Genomic DNA, 20,608 nt, shown 5'->3' with positions numbered 1-20,608 from the left:
GTGGTTTAATCTGTGTCCCAGTTGTAGTGTCATGATGAAATACCAGTTTGCTGGACAAATATGACTGACCTCAGTATCCTCAGTTTACACTGTGGAATACCCAGTAATACTGACCTCAGTATCCCCAGTTTACAGTGTTGGATACCCAGTAATACTGACCTCAGTATCCCCAGTTTACAGTGTGGAATACCCAGTAATACTGACCTCAGTATCCCCAGTTTACACTGTGGAATACCCAGTAATACTGACCTCAGTATCCCCAGTTTACACTGTGGAATACCCAGTAATACTGACCTCAGTATCCCCAGTTTACACTGTGGAATACCCAGTAATACTGACCTCAGTATCCCCAGTTTACACTGTGGAATACCCAGTAATACTGACCTCAGTATCCCCAGTTTACTGTGTGAATCCCCTAGTTCAACAGAGAGCAGCTTCACTCCTGAATCCTGCAGGTCATTGTCATTCAGGTCCAGCTCTCTCAGGGGTGAGGAGTTTGATCTGAGAGCTGAAGCCAGCACCTCACAGCATTTCTCTGTGAGATTACAGCTGTTCAGCCTGCAAAAGAAGCCGTGTTATTATACAGTACACACATAGACCAATATATATCCTGCACATCACTGATTATAGTGATACAAAATATCCAAACAAATGTTTTTTTTTAGCATAAGAAGCACAGAATATGCACTGAAAAAAAACAAAAAATAGAAGTATTCTGGCAGAAGGGGTGGCAGAAAATGTCTTTTAAGGAACAGACATGAAAGCAGTCCAGGCATGATGCATGTGACTCTGCCAGCATGAGCCTGATGCTGCTTCCTGTCCAGTTGGGAGTTAAGGGCTTTTCTCAAGGCCCAAAGACATGTGACTGTTCTGCTGAGGCTGGGCATAAACCGGCAACCTTCTGATTACAGGCCTAGAGGCTCACTCTGCTGAGGCTGGGCATAAACCGGCGACCTTCTGATCACAGGCCCAGAGGCTCACTCTGCTGAGGATGGGGATAAACCGGCGACCTTCTGATCACAGGCCCAGAGGCTCACTCTGCTGAGGCTGGGCATAAACCGGCGACCTTCCGATCACAGGCCCAGAGGCTCACTCTGCTGAGGCTGGTCATAAACCGGCGACCTTCTGATCACAGGCCCAGAGGCTCACTCTGCTGAGGCTGGGCATAAACCGGCGACCTTCCGATCACAGGCCCAGAGGCTCACTCTGCTGAGGCTGGGCATAAACCGGCAACCTTCCGATCACAGGCCCAGAGGCTCACTCTGCTGAGGCTGGGCATAAACCGGCAACCTTCTGATCACAGGCCCAGAGGCTTACTCTGCTGAGGCTGGGCATAAACCAGCGACCTTTCAATCACAGGCCCAGAGGCTTTATGAATGAGCTCTGGGAACAACCACTTAGCTGCCACCCTCATGGTATGTTCCAAATAATATCTGGTCAACATAACCTTCATAGGGGTACAATCACAGTTCGCACCCCCTCCTCTGAACTAGATCAAACTGGTTAGGGAAGGGGGTGCATTTTGTAGCACACATATACCTTATGCGAATTGCATATTTCAAACATGTATACTTCCCGTGATCAGCATGCTGTAGGCCTGGGGCACGTGATGGGGCTATGCTTTTGCCTGACCTCCGTCTTTGTGGTGTTCCTGCCATGTCTGCTAAGTGCTCTTGATGTTCACGCCTTTGTCCCCCAGTCTGCAATACTTGTCAATTCTAACAAGTACTGTGCAACACTTAGTTCAAACCTCAATCTTCTTTTAGCTTGTCTTGTGAGTATCAGCTGTCTGTCACCCAGGCATACTTGCAATAATATAAATTTGCACGTTTTCCCCGTGTTGGCGTGGGTTTCTATGGGGGCTCCGGTTTCCTCCCATGGTCCAACAAGTGCAGGGCAGGTTGATTGGTGAGTCTAAATTGGCCCTGTAATTGTGTGAGTGTGGCTGTGTGTGTGCACCCTGTGGTGTGTTGGCGCCTGCCCAGGGTTGGTTCCCACCTGCGCCCCTTGTTCCAGGGATAGGCTCCAGTCCCCCCCCCGCGATCCCTGGTTGGGATTAAGCGGTTACAGTGATGGATGGATGGAAATATCGGCTAATTTTTAACCACTGGCCAACGGCTGATTGTTGCTTTATCAGCTGATACCAATAGTTGGCCAATATCATCAGTGCATCTCTAATTTGAACAATGCTTTTTAAATGACACCTGAATTCCTGATCTCATGAGTGAAATCCATTTTTTCTGTACTGCTATACCTACAGTATGAACTTGTAAAATCACCAACACCCTCATAGTAGGACTAAAAATCCTTTCAGATTCAGTCCGAACATTTTGTGAAATTCTGGCTCTTGGCTGTCAGTCACACAAAGGATGGTCATGGGAAACCTGTCGCCTTTTACCACTTCGCTTACTTCAGGCAATATAAAAACTGGCTTCCAGATTGTCATAGAAAAAAAAAAATCAAGACTCGTTATTAATAAGGGGAAATAAATGGTATATTTTCATTATATACTTTAAACAATGTTAATATATAACTGCCTGAGTAGGTGTTATTGGTGGGAGTTTTTTTGTACATGTATTCTGTTCTGTTCTCTCCTCAGCCAGGACCAGCTGTGGCCAGCAGAGGCCGCCAGTGAGCAGCCAGAGACAGCAGTCATACAGAAACTCCCAGCTCTGGGCTCCATCACATGAACACTCACAATAACACTTATACACCCTGTGGATAAAGAGCCCTCACTGCTTCTATAGCAGGTTAGGATGCTGTGCCTGTGATCAGAAGGCAGACTGGATGGGAACGGAAACCTCACTTTTTTGTTTGTTACTGCATCACTACCTTCAGTCATTATAAAGTCTGTGGTCCAGATTAGCTACTGCTATAGAAACTGCTGTAGTTGAGATTATCAAAATAATAATATTCATCAGACATTTCAAACAATATCCATGTATTACTGCCAGACTAGACATGATTTCCCATCCCCACATCACTTACAGAGCCCTCCTGGAGTTCTTGACCACAGGCAGCAGCCTCCAGTGCTCTTTATCTGATCTGAAAAATTTCTTCAGATCAAACACATCCAGCTCCTCATCTGACATCAGCATCACAAAGGCCAGAGCTGAATACTGTGCAGGTGAGAGGTCTTCTGCTGAAAGGTTTCCTGAATTCAGGTATCTTTGTACTTCCTCTACTAGAGAATTGTCACCCAGTTCAGTCAGACAATGGAACAGATTGATGGTCCTTTCTGAAGATAAATTCTCCTGTATTTTCTCCTTGATGTATTTGGCTGTTTTCTTAATGTTATGTGAGCTGGTTCCTGTCTGTCCCAGTAACCTTTTTAACAGAGTCTTACTGGAGTCTGTTGAGAGGCCCAGGAGGAAGCGGAGGTAGAGGTCCAAGTGTCCATTCTTGCTCTCTAATGCCTGATCCACTGCAGTCTCCAGCAGGTCAGCTGATGAGTTTAACAGAAACACGTATAAAGCAGCGAGATACTCCTGGATGCTCAGATGCACAAAGCAGTACACCTTATCCTCATACAACCCATATTCCTCTTTAAAGACTTCTGTGCACACTCCAGAGTAAACTGAAGCTTCAGTGACATCAATGGCATTCTCTGTCAGATCTTCCTCATAAAATATGAGATTGCCTTTCTCAAGGTTGTCAAAAGCCAGATTCCCAAGTTGTAAAAGGAATTCCTTGCTGTATTCCTTAAGCTTGACTTCGTCGTTTTTCGTATATTTGTCTATTTTTAAACTGGACTGAAAGATCAGGAAGTGTGTGTACATTTCAGTCAGAGTCCTTGGAATTTCTCCCCTGTCAGTCTCACTAAAAAGTCTCTTAAGCACATTGGCTGAAATCCAGCAGAACACAGGTATGTGGCACATGATGAAGAGGCTCCTTGATGATTTCACATGTGTGATAATCCTGCTGGCCAGGCTCTCATCACTAAATTTCCTCCTGAAATACTCCTCCTTCTGGGCATCACTGAACCCTCGTATCTCTGTCACCCGGTGGATGCACTCAGGAGGTATCTGATTGGCCGCTGCTGGCCGGGAGGTTATCCAGAGGAGAGCAGATGGAAGCATATTTCCAATAATGAGGTTAGTCAACAGCACATCCAGTGACGTTTTCTTTGTTTCATCAGACCAGCTCTCATTGTTCTGAAAATCTAGAGGAAGGCGACACTCATCCAGACCATCAAAGATGAACAAGATTTTGTACTTAAACAGCTCAGTGGATTGAAATGATTTCAGTTCTGGGACAAAGTGGTGAAACAGTTCAATCAGACTGTATTCAACCTTAATCAAATTCAGGTCCCGGAAAGGAAGAGCAAATATGAAGTGAACATCCTGGTTTGCTTTTCCTTCTGCCCAGTCGAGAATAAATTTCTGCACAGAGACTGTTTTCCCGATACCAGCCACCCCTTTACTCAGTACAGTTCTGATAGGTGTCTCACACCCCCATAAGGGTTTAAATATATCATTGCACTTGACTGTAGTATCTTCTGTTCGCCTTTTCTTGGATGCTGTTTCAATCTGTCTCACTTCATGTTCATCATTGACTTCTCCAGTCCCACCTTCAGTTATGTAGAGTTCTGTGTAAATCTCACTGAGAAGTGTTCGCAGTCCTCCCTTAGCTTTCCCTTCAAATACACACTCAAACTTTTGCTTCAGCTTACATTTGATCATGCTGGACATGAGCTCCCCTGAAGAAAAATGAGAGGAAAATTCAAATTCTCATCATGATCTTGACCAGAAGGGGAAGAAGAATATTAAAAACACATATTCATATCTTTGTGGGGACCGTCCATTCATTTCTCTAATCAAAGCAATGTCAACCTTAATCCCCACCCAGCCCTAACCTTAAGCATAAGTAACCAAACAAAATACAAGTCCCTGACATTTTTAGTTTTTCCATTGCAGTCACAGATTCTGACATGTTATTGATGTTCCCCATAGTGAGGACCGAAACAATGGTCCCCACAAAGTGAAAATTTTTTACATCATCCCCCGCTACCCCCCACCCCACATGAACAAACACAATTTCACTATCTGTTTAAATAAAACTGTAAAATTCACCTCACACATATACAACAGTTCCGGTCCTAGCTGATGTGGACCCCTAGGAGAGCATCCCCACCGGCGCCCCCTGCCTGAGGCAAAGGCAAATTGGCTGGCAAGTTGGCGCCCCCTCAGAAGGTGGTGCCCTAGGAGAGCATCACCACCGGCGCCCCCTGCCTGAGGCAAAGTGAAATTGGCTGGCAAGTCGGCGCCCCTCAGAAGGTGGTGCCCTAGGAGAGCATCACCACCGGCGCCCCCTGCCTGAGGCAAAGGCAAATTGGCTGGCAAGTTGGCGCCCCCTCAGAAGGTGGTGCCCTAGGTGAGCATCACCACCGGTGCCCCCTGCCTGAGGCAAAGTGAAATTGGCTGGCAAGTCGGCGCCTCTCAGAAGGTGGTGCCCTAGGAGAGCATCACCACCGGCGCCCCCTGCCTGAGGCAAAGTGAAACTGGCTGGCAAGTCGATGCCCCCTCAGAAGGTGGTGCCCTAGGAGAGCATCACCACCGGTGCCCCCTGTCTGAGACAAAGTGAAATTGGCTGGCAAGTCGGCGCCCCCTCAGAAGGTGGAGCCCTAGGAGAGCATCACCACCGGCGCCCCCTGTCTGAGGCAAAGTGAAACTGGCTGGGAAGTCGGCGCCCCCTCAGAAGGTGGAGCCCTAGGAGAGCATCACCACCGGCGCCCCCTGCCAGAGGCAAAGTGAAACTGGCTGGCAAGTCGGCGCCCCCTCAGAAGGTGGAGCCCTAGGAGAGCATCACCACCGGCGCCCCCTGCCAGAGGCAAAGTGAAACTGGCTGGCAAGTCGGCGCCCCCTCAGAAGGTGGAGCCCTAGGAGAGCATCACCACCGGCGCCCCCTGCCAGAGGCAAAGTGAAACTGGCTGGCAAGTCGGCGCCCCCTCAGAAGGTGGAGCCCTAGGAGAGCATCACCACCGGCGCCCCCTGTCTGAGGCAAAGTGAAATTGGCTGGCAAGTCGGCGCCCCCCTCAGAAGGTGGTGCCCTAGGCGATCGCCTATGTCGCCTATAGGACTGATCGGTCCTGGCTGGGGGGGCATTAAACCCAGCCAATAACAGCACCTAAGTCAGATTATAACTTTCTAAACAGAAAGTAAACAGCAAGAGAAATTACAGCTGACTGGCATTCATGCACAAAACCTCCTTCAATGAGCACGTCACTCACATGATGATGCTGTTTTGCTATGTATATAAAACTAATCAGACTATTAAAAATGCAAAGAATTTAAACTATTAGTTAAAAAGGGGGATGGGAACAGAAAAGCATTTTATTTGCCTATTACAGTTTACTACCCTGAGACAGACACAGTGGACGGTTCATGCAGGTGCAGCAGGACACGTTAAAGATAAAGAGTATTTCTGACAATGATGCTGTAGGTTATTCTCCATCCCAAACACCTGAAAAGTATTAACGACTTTCCCTAATGAATTTGTGCTGGGAGTAACTGACGTTAATTCTAGCTATTTATTACATTAGCAAATGCTGAATTATCCAAGGTAAGTTAGTAACACTCTGCTCCACAGACCACAGACAGTAACACGGTAATTACTCTGATTAGTGATAATTACCTCTGTCTTTTTCCTGTTTTTCCTCCTCTCCTCTTCCTCCTTTTCTTCTTGGGGCACCGGGGGGCTTCGGTCTTTCTGAAATGATAGTGGCTGTTTGAATTAGATACCATTAATCGTATCACACGCTTATCGATCATATCAATGTTACTTAAAGACGGCTACAGTACAGTGTGTGATACAGGGGGGGGGGGGGGGGGGGGTGGCGCCGGGCAAAGGAAAAAATATCCCTTATTTAATAAGATTTTTATTATTTCAAAATTGTAGTGTAAAACAGTAGGAAATCAATACAGGAAAAGTCAAAATTTTAATTTCCCCCTCCCCTTTCTACCCCTTTGGAATGGATGCCCCCCCCCCCCGTACTGCCTATGCCACGGGATGCCCTGATATACAGGGTTCAAGTTAATGTATTCTTATATAGCGCCTTTCACTACCGAGTCCAAGGTGCTTTACATGGACATGTTGGGATACATTCCTGCCTTATTTATGCAGAATAATTCAAAAATACAGAAGAGAGAAGACAAGGAAATGAAAGAAAGAAAGTCAGAAGACAAAGGAGGAGAGGAACCACAAACTCCCAAGTAGATAGAAAAAACAACCTCTGGGGGTCCAAGGTCCCCCCCCCCCCGGGAATGCTAACAGTGTAGAAAAAGAAGGAGTGGGCTTGCTTGCTAAAAGCAAAGTTTAAATTACAGAACAGCATAAAGCATAAAGGTCACGTCCTGCTTAGAGACCTGAAATAAGGAAGAATTTTGGATTCATTTCTGTATCCGACATCGGTATCTAAAAGGTTGCAATTTAGACAAAAAACAAGAAAGGTTAAAAATATGATTACCCTTCTGCAGGTCTTCATTCAGTCTCTGAGCAAGATCATTCAGGTTCATATTCTTCAGGATTATAAGCATGACATTGAGAGCATCAGCTTCACTGTAGTAACCTCTCATCTTATTGGCGAGGTCTATTCTATCCAAGTCCTTTATCCGACTCCAGGAAAGGGTGTCTAACTCATTATACTCTGTGTGACTCAGCTTTGATTTAAACATCTTCAGGTCTTCATCACTGAGCTCCTCCAGGTAGTCCTCCAAGAGGTCGGCGAGCGAGGTCTGGGTCTGCAGAATGTCGGACATGAGTCCATGAGACTCACAAACCCATACATGTCACTCCCACACATGCACTGACCTCTCTGCTAACAGAAGGCAGGTTTCCTGCTCACAGTCTTATATGTCTGCAGGAGACACCTGCTGTGATTCTTTCATTATGATAGGAAGCACATGTGTGTGTTTATTTTTTGCATTATTGTTTAACCTTTATTTAACCAGGTTAGTCCACTGATGTTTAAAATCTCTTTTAAAAGAGAGACCAGTCCAATTTAAATAGTAATAAAAATAGTTTAAGACCCAATAGATCACATTACAACAATACGGACAAAAACAAAATAGACTAAAAATATGTTAAGACAGCATCCAATATAATTATACATATTTTATATTAAGTTATGATGTTCTATTACAATATGTCAATAACAAGTAGTGTAGCACAAAATGGTAAAAAAGTAGTGAACTTTCTGTCTGCAAAGTTATTCTGTTCTGTTACAGTACGTCTGTAACATTTGGTGCAGTGCGGTATGGTAAGGAAGTAGCCTGAGGAAGAGCACTGTGGAGAGTGAGCTTTTTGTCTGCTAAGTTATTCTGTTCTGTTATAGTACGTCTGTAACATTTGGTGCAGTGTGGTATGGTAAGGAAGTAGCCTGAGGAAGAGCACTGTGGAGACTGAGCTTTTTGTCTGCTAAGTTATTCTGTTCTGTTATAGTATGTCTGTAACATTTGGTGCAGTGCGGTATGGTAAGGAAGTAGCCTGAGGAAGAGCACTGTGGAGAGTGAGCTTTTTGTCTGCTAAGTTATTCTGTTCTGTTACAGTACATCTGTAACATTTGGTGCAGTGAGGTATGGTAAGGCAGTAGCCTGAGGAAGAGCACTGCGGAGAGTGAGTTTTTTGTCTGCTAAGTTATTCTGTTCTGTTATAGTACGTTTGTAACATTTGGTGCAGTGCGGTATGGTAAGGAAGTAGCCTGAGGAAGAGCACTGTGGAGAGTGAGCTTTTTGCCTGCTAAGTTATTCTGTTCTGTTTCAGTACATCCATAACATTTGATGCAGTGTTGTATGGTAAGGAAGTAGTCTGAAAAGAGGATGGCAGAGAGTGAGCTTTTTGTCTGCTATTCTCAGCAACCTTCAGCTGAATTTAGTTACTCAGCTTAAGCTCTCCTGCCTTTCACTGTCAGGTTCAGACAAAATCATCTTATGGTGAAACATTATAGCCAAACCTCTCCATGGGAATGATGAGCCATTGCATAGATAATTTTGACTGGAAAGAAATTGGTTCCTGTGTAACGCAGTCTGACTCTGTAATAAAAACCAATGATAATGTTAGTTTTATATTTAAAATTCAGTTTACCAGCCATAATATCTTTCAAACATAGTAACCTGGTCAGTTTTTACTCGCAACTGTGAACCGCCGGCACATTTGCATTCATTCATTCAGACTGCTGGCTCAAATCCAAGGCAGCCCAAACCTCTGTGTATGACATGGACACCTTCACAAAAGTCTGCCATATCTATACAAAATATCACACACACTGACTGACCTGCAAATATGAAAGACAGACATTCACAAAATATATAGAAATACAAATCTGTTTTATTTAAAAATATAGTGAAAATAGAATGAAAAGTTGCTAATAGAATGAAATGAACAAAATGAAAACATGCTAACACATCAGTCTCCAATGTATGTTTGTACATAAATGTCGTAAGCTGAGTGAAGTCATGGTCCATGCTTGATAACATGCCCCTTCTGCCTTTAGTCTCAGTGGTTATGTTACCATAGGGCACCAGGACCCTCCAATTTGGTTCCAACTGGTTGTGCTGGTATGAGTTGGTCCACAGACACCCAAACACCCAAGGGTTGGTATCTTACCAATTTATTTTACAACAAGAGTAAAAACACACTTTAAAACGCCAAGGCTAGCCGATGGCATACAAAAACGTCATAAAAATTTAGTCCGTTCAGGGCCCACTGTCAGATCAGCGGGGCCAGGCGATGTCCGTGTAACAGATGATCCCCACAAGCCCGGTTCCGTCCGCCCCAGCCTATAAGGGTGACAAACACAAGGCGAGCAAACAGATTCTACCACAGCACGACCCACAATCGCCGTATAGGAATACCGAGGGTATCGCGACAGAGGCACACTACCGCACACTTATCACCCCCACAGGGCACCGCAATAATCACACACACACACACAAATCGAAACACCCGTACACACCCACTACAAACGACACCATATCACGGTATCCACTACAGGGAGGATTGGTAACCTGGTTTCGAACACCCGCCACTATATCAGCCTAAACCAGACCCCAGATCCGACGCCGACCCGATATTTGGCTCTGTCCAAGCGAACAGAGTTTTCACTTAACTCGCTGCGGGGGGGAATGCCCAGTTACTCTCCCCCGCTCCGGCGTCCCAGCGACTCCTTCCCCGACAGAGCGTCTCGAGACGCGATCGCCACTCGGGGTGCTCCGCTCTCCAGTATCGGCTCCCCTGTCCACTCTCCGGTGCGTCTTCTCCCGATGCCTCGTCCGGTGTTTCTTCTGTCCTTTCCCTGGTGCACCTTTTTCCGGTCTCGCCTCCGGGTCTCTGCTGTCCACTCCCTGGTGCGCCTTTTTCCGGTCTCTCCTCCGGGTCTCTTGTCCTAACTTCCAGGGTGCCTTTTCTGTAATGCGATCCTCCCCCTTCACTTTCCCAACCAATCCCAACCATTGTTCCAACGCCGCAATTGTCAAGGCAATTAATTAGTCCCGCGATCCCGGCTGACGTACCAAAGGCACAAGGGTATAACCAAAACCCACATGCCCATAATACCCACGTGACAGTTACTCTCCCACACAGTCTGTCTGTCTGTCTGTCTGTTTCAAAGTCTGTGTCTGCAGCGTTTGCAGACCCAGTGACCACACTCAAAACATCTTTTTGAAACAACCTTTTATTTTTGAGGCAGCCAAGTAACTCGTTTTTGTAAATTTAAAGTTGCATAATTATTTATAGTGTATAAATAAAAGTTTTCGGGCTTTTTCTGTGTCATGTTATGGAAATTCCAAACATATGATGTAAAATTAAATTTTAAATTTTAATTGAGAGGTTAATTACTCATAAAATAGGAAAATGAATGGATACCTTTATACTGTGCTGAGGCTGGTCAGACAGGTCCAGTAAGGAACAGGAACAGGAAGTAAGTATGTGTAATATGTACATCAAGGAAAACAAGTCCGGTGTTCATTACTATTATCACATTGGCCTATTCAATAAGTAATGTAACAAAGTACCAAGTACTGTGTAAGTGAGACTTCCTGTACAAAACAGCTTACAGAGGAACACTGAGACACACACGCAAAGATAGTTATGGCTAATAGTATCATTCTTATGTGGCTAATGAAAGTGATTTAAAATAATTAATTCACAAGTTTTTTTTTACTTATATTTATGTTTTTTAGTTATTTTTACTTTGGTCTTAATTAAATAATTAAAAATCATAAACTGCTGCTAAAATAATTAATACCATTTTGCTAAAATATTATCCATCTTACCTTGAATGACAACCGTGTGAGATGGCAGACAAAATGAGGTGATACTGGCTTTGGAGATAGAAATCACTATTTATAAAGATGTTAACTTCCTTTTTTGTAGTTATGGGGTGGGACAGAGCACGTGACAGCGTGAAAGGAGGGTGGAACAGTACAGAGGGATGGACAGATAGACAGGCTGGTACCCATCAGAAATATTCTTCTCTGCATTACAAGGGCAACCCAGAGAAAGCCACAGTTCTTCAACTAGAAGGGCAGTTCATAATGCCCCTTTCCATTGTAAGGGCACCTGATAGGGCATAGCAGTACATTTTCTTCACTAGATGAGCAATCCTTAAGACATTACATCACATTTTCACCAGTAGAAGGGCTCTCATACACACACTTCTTATTCTCTTGCTCTATAGGGCTCATCACCTCACATGAAGGGGGCACCCTAGATGGCATGATTCTGTCACTCTGAAGGACACTGTTTCAGTCATGGGCATGAATCTCTCTGATCAGATATCAAACACTGACAGCCCACCTGTCCCTGAGGTATTTGCTCTGGTCTGGATTAACCACTGTCTGCAAGTGCCTGTATGAAAATGATAGAAAGAGCTTTAAGATTGAATAAAACAAAAATAAAATATTGACTTAATAATTCACGTGATTGACTTAATAAATTTACGTCACAAAGTGCCCCAGATGAAAGACAAAAGATATTTAATAGAAACAAATAATTCTGTTAGCATGAAGTTGGTAAACACAAGTGTGGAATGGGAGGAGCTGATGCTGGGTGACATGACATTTACAAAACGTCAACAGGACCGGGGACCAGGAACCATACAGGACTAAACATTAGCAAGACCCACTGATCAGGGAAGGTGGTAGCAGAGCATTGAACCAAAGGGGAATCAAGATGGACAGGTGAAGCATGAGACACCAAGCCAGGGCCAAAAGAATGGGGAACAACATTGGGAACAGGATTTGGGGACTCGGATAGTATGGATCATTGACAGGACACCAAGGAGGACAGGCCAAGGAAACGACACTGGGAGCAGGACTAAGAAAAGGAAATGGCTAAGAACTGGAGGTAAAGCTGGACTGAAACCTGGAAACATATGAACGTGCAGGCAGCCCATGGGGCTTCAAGGGTTGGGAAGAGAACCAGAGGGCGCTTGGTGCCATGGGTCTGGCCAACAAGGAAGGTTTGGAGCCTATAATACGAACCGGGGTTGCTGGCTTATCGGGGAAACTTGTCAGATTTAAGGTAGTCTGGGCAAAATGTAAGTGAACGAATATGAAGTCCATTTAAACTGTGGTACCTTAAATCTGACAAGTTACCCCCATAAGCTAGTAGCCCCTCTTCGTAGTACAGGCCACTGGTCAGACCTGGGTTGAGTTATGGGGCTATTGCTGTAGATGGATTTGGTGCAGCAGTAGCAAAACTGGCAACACTGGCAACACTGGCACCATTAACATGCTTGTCTGTAATTTTCTTTCTAATCTCCTGAGACAACTTCGCTTCCTCTGGTCCATGTTGAGTGTGGTACACACCATGTCACCAAACAACACAATGACTACCTGGAGCCCTATATATAGGCCCACTGACTGATTACAAGATTGTAGACACCTGTGATGCTTATTAGTGGACACACCTTGAATTAACATGTCCCTTTGGTCACATTATTTTCAGTCTTTTCTAGGGGTACCATCATTTTTGTCCAGGCCTGTTCTATGAGTTTATTTTTTTTTTTAATAATTCTGTTGAAGCGTGGTTGAAAAGCAATGTCTGACTTTCATTGGTTAAATTTCATAGAATTTTTATTTATTATTAGTTTTGTCAGATTAAAGCTATTTCTGTGACCATTGTGAGTTTTTCTTTCATTGACCGAAGGGTACCAACAATTTTGTCCACGTGTGTAAGCCTTGTTTTCACCTAGCAGGGAAAAATGGTTTCCCCCCATAACTAATTCATTAATCTCACAGCATGATATCACCTTTTTAGTGAGTCGAAAAGTGTCTTACCCATGGCCTTTGCAACAATTGAGTACTAAGGGTTAACCTTGTCTGCATACCAGGTCCACATAATGTACTAGGCAGCGCGTGAAAAAGCGAATGCACATGCATTTCATCATCTGCCACTTCAAAAGACCCCTGACACATACCTGATATTCTGGTTCTGGTGGAAAGACTGTCAAATTCTCTAGTGTTGGCAAAGCAAATCAAAATATGGGCAGTGAAAGACATCGTACTGTCACTGGTAAAAAGATACGTGATACAGAACTGGAAAACTGAAACTGAAAGCTCCACATGCAGAGGAATGCCAACGTTAAGAGGTTACTGAAAGCAAAGTGCATATACAGACAAGCTGGTCTAACAAGTGCATCGGGCTCAGATGTGCAGGAATTTGAGGGAGGCGGGGCGTGATCAGACTGGACCTGACGGAATGGATTGGCACTCCTGCCACTGTAAAAACTTCACACACCTCTGAGACAGCAGACAGGATACTTTTCTGCAGGAGTAGCTCTGCTGCAGCCTCTTACAAGAAGGTTGCATACATTATGAAGGGGATGGAGGAAAGTGCTTAGGAGCCTTATCCTGTAAGAAATGAAACCACTGGAGAGCCAGTGGGGTTCAGGCGTGTTGGGGATTGGAAGTGGTGCTGAGGCGTCACCCTCTGCATGGCAACACTCGGGTCCTAATCTGAGGGGACCCATCTAGGGAGGCACTTGGCATGATGACCTTCTTCCTTCTCGTAAACTCCGCATGTGTGTGGCGGCACTCTGCAAACCAGGTATGCAGACCAGGGAGTGGCCAGATCTCTGTAAATGGATACACTTATTATTGGTCTGGTTGCCCTGACGTCTGCTGTACTCCGGGAGAAGATGTTGTTGTGACGGATCGGCTCCTCTTGACGTTGTCCCATGTCACTCCTTTCAACAAAGATTTTACGAGATTTAGACTAAGGTACTCTTTTGGCATCTTGTCTGTTGTCTAAGTTGCAACCATGGTCAGTGATGACTCATTGACATTTTATTCTCAACTTTGCTCAGTGGTTGATGGGTGCCCACGAGGTGACACTCCCCGGCCATGGGTGAATACTTTCTGACCACTGGCACTGACAGGGATGGCTATGAGGATTGTGTCGGTCCCCATGGTTCTGGCAACTGTGGTGAAAGTGGCTTCATGTTCCTTCACTTTGTGAAAGGTCAGAGACTGTAGATCGCTGGATGCTGGTTCCAGTGCCCTGAGACACATCGTTTGACTTGGTACTCCAATACTGGTGGTGCAGTGAAGGAGATAAATCACATCCCCCCCCCGCCTGGCATGCTAAGATAATTGAAAACTGAAAGTGCAAGCTGATTAAGGTCAAGCCAAAGTCCATAAATGAATCTATTCTCCATGCTGGCCTGTACAGGGTGGCAGATTGAAGGCTGTACCCATGGTGTTACATAGGTCACACCCACCATGTCACCCCTCCATGGAACTGAACCTGGACTCTAGCTCCCCCTACCCCAGGCACCATCCAGACATGCTGGAAGGCAGAGAGCGTGGATGGTCAGAACATGCGCTGACACATTAATGGACAAGCATAGTAGATAAAAAATGGCACGTACAGCAGCACCAGCAGCCATAGTTACGGTGTGTTATGTAGTAGGTTACAGGTAAGCCGAACCGAAGTAATAGGTCTTCAGTTGAGATTTAAGACTGATTCATCCTGAACACAGGCTGGTAAACCATTCCACAACACAGGGCCTCTATAGCAGAATGCTGTACTGACACTTTATATATATATAACCTGAATCCTGTGATCTGAGTGGACGATGCGGCTTGTATACATAATTCTTGGAATTATGTATACAACCTTGACATAATTCTGCCAGGTAGGCAGGTTCTAGACCTTTAAGTGCCTTATATGTAAGCAGGTGAACGTTGAAATTAGTCCTAAACCCGAGTCCCTGAAACGTCCAGTTCCACAAGGGAGTGTGAAGCTGGAGTGACTCTACTGGGACCGGCACCTGTCCCTGGCCTTGTGGGCATACCACTCAATGCATGCCAGCCACACTGAAGTTTGGGATGGAGCTGTGCACACCAGTACACTTGGTGTTCTGGCTGCTCCCGGAGCAAGAAGTTCTGAAGGAGCAAGGTATGGACCACCTGTGGTGCCTCTGGGAGTATCTGAGGAGTATGCATGAGCTGGCCCTGAAGCACCAAGGCACAGCAAGACAGAGAAGCCCTGGATTGAGATGATGGCCTGCAAGACTGAACTCCCTCAGTTCTAGAACTGAGACCCAGACAGGAACTTATGGGCCCAGGGGTGCTGATCAGACTGAGTGTTAAGGAAAACGTCATTAACAAGGACATAAGTACAGTATATGGTGTCAGGGAAAAGGGCACATGCCTTTCCGCTGTCTTATTAGCAAGCGAGCATCCCTGCAGTAGTGCTGACAGATGCTGCTCTGCTGACCATGAGGTACGTGAATGATGTGAGCTATGATTATGAATGGGTTTGGCAAATGATAAAGTCATAAGCAACGTTAGTAGATCAACAAAGAGGTATCAAGACCCAAGATACAAGCAGGCAAAAGCCTGGGAAACAATAGATCTTTGTTTCTTTGTTGCTGATTTTATCGAGTTTTCAGAATCTCTGAGTAACTTTGTTTTAAAAGAGACTACGTTGGAGGCCGGAGATGCCGTAATACCAACAGAGACTATGCTTGGGTTTGGCATAGATAATTGTGACAGGAGTGCACAAAGGTCTGTCCAAATTCCTGATTAGAGTAGCGTAAAAATTCCAGTCCTCATAACAGGTGTTCAAGGGGGGGCCAGGCCCAGAGCGAGTCGAATTCCTGGGGCCCCAGCTGAGGCTGACATAAACAAAGCTTACAGTTATTTTTCAGCCCAGTCTGAATTTCCTGGCAAAAGTGCCTTAAATTCCACAGGTAGACTAAGTGGCTATACTCAAATGATGTCCAGACAAAACAAAATCAATCATATTAGCAAGAATAATCTGTTGCATATAACGCTGCCACCTTGTTTGTTCGGTCAAGCCACAACGTTAGATGGAGTAAAATGTTTTCAGTGCAGCAGACCTACATGCAGACCGCATAGGACATTGATTCCGTCACTTTCGTCTGAAGTACTGGTCGCCCTGCTCTGGTCGTACACATTTTAGGATGATGTCATCCAGTGCGCGAAATACAGGGGGCCCTGGGGGAGTCGGACACTCCCTATTAACCCATGAGACCCCCTGAAAGCCTCAAAAGCAAAATTTTAAGGGGGTCTCAAAATCGGTATTGCCCAACAATAGGGAGATGGGGACCCTCCCCCCGAATATTGACGCGTATTTCGCACACTGATGTCGTCTTAAGTCAAGTCAGGTGAAGGGAGGGCCGGCAAGTGGTGGACTGTAGGCGGAGCTGAAACAAACCACGAGTAAACCCATATAATCCACCCTCAAGCCAGCCCTTTTGACAGCAACTAAGGAAGACAGGAGCTTCTGGGGACAAGCTGTCCCTGCCAGGGGCGCTAGCACAACCAGCAGAAGCAGCAGTTTGAGGCTATGGAGGCAGCTCTCCACGGCTGTGAAGAGGCATGCTGTGCTTTGGAGGCCCGGCTGGCTCAGGAGCACAGAGGCCTGGACAAGCAGCGGGGGCAGTACCATTGGAACCTGGAGTGGCTGTACGAGGCCATCTGATCCGGGGTTCAGGAGGGCCAAGAGGAGAAACAGCCCAGTGGTCAGCAGCAGATCCCCACTGGGTTTCGCAAGAACAAGGTCCAGCACCTGGAGGAACCTGTACTGCCGGCATCTATTAGCAGCCCAGTATTGTCCATGGTCCCCATCTGCTCAGTTCTCACAAGCAGATGCTTCTGGATGTCTGAGACTTATCATGAGGCTGAACCACCCCTTCATCGGAGTTGACCACAGGAATACCACCGGATGCAGGGACAGTCAGTCAGACCATGCGGCCCCATCGGGAGAAGTGCCTCCCTACACATCTCCAGGATGGTGTCCTATGAATAGGACCCAGATGGGAACAAATGCGAAGAGGATCCTGCCTGAGGGATGTGAGCGATTGGACTGGAGTTTGGTCAAGATGGGTTAATTGCTGCTGTAGATGCATGGATATGTATGTGTTTATAGGATTGCTGGGAAGATAATGACGGCTGATGTTAGAGCCATTTTTGTGCTGTAATTAAATATGCAAATTTGAATATATGAATGTAATATTTTATTCATATTTATAATATAATTTTGAGTTATATTTTGGTATCTGTATATTTTTATAGCTTTGTATTCGTTACAATGTAAGATTTAGGAACCTTAATACGTAGTTGGCACGTAATGCAAGTTGAATGGCTGCTGAGTTTGTTTCAAAAAGCGTAAGGAGATTAGATGATAGATAGATAGATAGATAGATAGATAGATAGATAGATAGATAGATAGATAGATAGATAGATAGATAGATAGATAGATAGATAGATAGATAGATAGATAGATAGATAGATAGATAGATAGATAGATAGATAGATAGATAGATAGATAGATAGATAGATAGATAGATAGATAGATAGATAGATAGAACTTTAAGGCTTAAGACAGCAGAAACCTTGAATCCAGAAGCATCACAGTCTTTTGACCGTCACGTTACGTTGTGTAATATCTTTTGTTTTGTATGGTTTTAAGTTTATAGTAAAAGTACAAACATTGCGAAAAGATCGGATCCAAGACCTTTTATTTATTTTTTGAGATGTGTCGAGTGTAATAGAACTTCGAGGTCCGAGGCTAGTGAGTCAGCAAGCTGCGCTCACAAACAAAGTCAAAAGACTTACTCAAAGTCAAAAGACGTACCTTGCGTCGACTGAATGGAGTTTCCCCGAACTAGGTCTGCTATTCTCTCCTAATTTCTATTAGCCTTCTACCAACGCTAGCTAACGGAAGAACGGAAAGTAAATATCCAGCTCAGAAAGCCACTGAGTTTTTATGTCAAACGATCCAAAACATCCAGTAACTCTTTTCACAAGGTGCTGTGAATTTATTGTAAGAGTTTATAAGCCGTGAGGAATTGGTGGAATAATCACGGTTTATGTGTGTAAAAAATCGCGATTGAAACAAAATGGCAGAGAAGAATGTGGATGCGTTCCTTGACCAAAAGAGGGCGCCAAAGCCTACGGAAAAGGCTGTTGAGAAAAGGCGAGAGAAGGGGAAAGCTGGCACAGTTAACCAAGGAAAAGAATGACAAAAGAAATTGAAGCAAGATGAATGCAATGTTGAAATGGTTAAAGAAGAAGCTTTGCTGAAGTTTGAAAGATATTTTGGAGAGTATAAATGTCTTAATGAGGAATTATGTGAGATGATCAAAAGGATGATCAGGAAACATATGAAAGCAGACATACATATAATATCTTTTGTTTTGTACAGTATAGTTTTAAGTTTATAGTAAAAATACAAACATTATGAAAAGATCGGATCCAAGACCTTTTATAAATTTTTTGAGATGTGTCGAGTGTAAAAGAACTTTGAGGTCCGAGGCTCGTGAGTCAGCAAGCTGAACTCAAAGCCAATATTTAAAGTTTATCAATGTTCAAAGTTGAAATTATGCAGATTATAACACTGGACGTGTAAGAGATCCCAGAGTACCAGCCTGTGATCAGCTGTTATAATTCATTATTAAAATTGGTACATAGATCGATCTTTCATTCTCCGCTAAATAAAAAAATGATGTAAAAAAAATGATGTAATAATGATGTGGGCTGTGCCGGAGGTTGGACTGATGTCAGCTTTGTAAATAGTTCTTAGTAATCACTCATGTTGATGTAAATGTGCTGTGTGTTATGTCATGTATAGTGTTTAATGTTTATCATTATACATAGCGTGTGTGTGTGTGTGTGTGTGTGTATGTGTCCGCCCACCTTGTGTATTAGCGAGGTTACGAGCACGGTGGGCAGTGCAAGTACATTGCGTTTCAGTGGTAAGGGTGCAATAATAAACGCCATCTGGTGGTCGAGTCCGGGAACTGTCTCTGCTGGCTAATCATTGCCGACATGGCTCAGCGACCCTCCATTACAGTATTAACGCTGAGTACACATTCGTCTTTCCTTCATGTTAGTGTCGTTCCTATAGGTATAATAGGACACGCCCACCAGAGTTTTTATAGTTTTCGAATTTGCATTCCTTTCAGAATGTACAATTAGTTTTAGTTTCACTTTTATGAATATTTTAGTTTAGTTTTTATTTAGTTTCAGAATTAATTTTAGTTTTCAGTAGTTTTCAGACTAAGGAAATGGAATGACTGATGGAACAATACCAACCTCAGTATCGGATCAAATCAGCTCAAAAAAGAAAATCAGTGGTATCTGTCATCCCCATTGCATGGTGCATTACCACCTGGTGGAGGCAGAGTGCAAAATCACACCTGGCAGTATCGCTAGCAATTACGTATTACAAATCAGCTGAAACAGCAAGCAATGAGAGCTCTTAGAGGTTGTTGGTTCGAGTCTTGTAAAATTGCCAGGAGTGAATATTGTCATGCCCCGCTCATCCAATCATCTCGTGTGCCACGCCCCCTCCTTAACCTCGTGTGGATTCCCTGTGTTAACCAGCTGTTTTCTGTTGCTGTCATTAGTTCAGTGTATTTAAGTCCATGTCAAAGTATATTTCCCTGGTCCTGTCATTAACGTTACGTAGAAGTTTCTTGTTCTGTGTTGCTGTTTCTTGATTACACCCTGTAATTTCCCGATCCTCTGTCTCCCTGCTCTTGCTTCCCTGGTGTGATGTGACAAATATAAAGTTCTTGCTGGCAAAATGTGAATACTGTGCTGACTGTCAGTGGAAATATCTTTTCTAAAGACGCTGGGTTACTGCAGCTGGTGGAGTACCACGGACAAATTTCACATTTCTAGAAGGGGTGACCTGTTTCAGAGAAGAGGAAACAGATGTTTAGAGAGTTTTTTCTAACACAAGAGCAGCGAGGTGCAGTGATGTAAAATGTCTGGTCAGGCTTTGAGATATGAGGTATGATAGATCAAAAAAATTGTGTAAACCTGTGTGAAGTTTTCCACCCATATGTTTCAGGTTTTAATCAAACTGATCTGAAACATTTGCGCTGCGTTTGTGATTTTATTGATCTCACTGATAAAAATATTAACTGAGTGAGTGAGCCTGGAGGTGAAACGACACCCCCCCCCAAACTCCTAATCTCACAGCAACAGGAATTAAGCAAAACGACAAAATATAAACATGTTACACTAGCAGTTTAACTGAACCATAATTTCAGAAAATGTGTCACTGAGATGCATGAAGTAGGGGAGCAAAGTGTAACCTAAACTGAAATACACTCACACAAGGCGTAATA

General features: G+C 44.4%; 1 protein-coding gene across 9 annotated transcripts in view; it reads right to left on the bottom strand.

Moving 5' to 3' along the window:
• LOC125740431 (NACHT, LRR and PYD domains-containing protein 12-like) overlaps nucleotides 1–9,035 on the bottom strand; it is a 50,527-nt gene extending 41,492 nt beyond the window's left edge. For 8 of the 9 annotated variants that reach the window (XM_049011529.1, XM_049011524.1, XM_049011530.1 and 5 more), the window contains exons 1-5: nucleotides 8,951–9,035; nucleotides 7,466–7,739; nucleotides 6,634–6,708; nucleotides 2,989–4,699; nucleotides 522–558 (exon numbers count right to left, since the gene is read on the bottom strand). In XM_049011529.1, the coding sequence (XP_048867486.1) occupies nucleotides 522–558; nucleotides 2,989–4,699; nucleotides 6,634–6,708; nucleotides 7,466–7,739; nucleotides 8,951–8,974 (2,121 nt within the window). In that variant the 5' untranslated portion in view covers nucleotides 8,975–9,035. Of the gene's footprint in view, nucleotides 1–455; nucleotides 559–2,988; nucleotides 4,700–6,633; nucleotides 6,709–7,465; nucleotides 7,740–8,950 lie in introns of all 9 variants that reach the window. The other variant, XM_049011525.1, reaches the window with a different exon arrangement.
• Nucleotides 9,036–20,608: the final 11,573 nt, after the last annotated feature.

Source organism: Brienomyrus brachyistius, chromosome 4, assembly GCF_023856365.1.
Source record: "Brienomyrus brachyistius isolate T26 chromosome 4, BBRACH_0.4, whole genome shotgun sequence".
Lineage (NCBI taxonomy): Eukaryota > Metazoa > Chordata > Actinopteri > Osteoglossiformes > Mormyridae > Brienomyrus > Brienomyrus brachyistius.
This window is presented reverse-complemented; position numbering and strand designations above follow the sequence as displayed.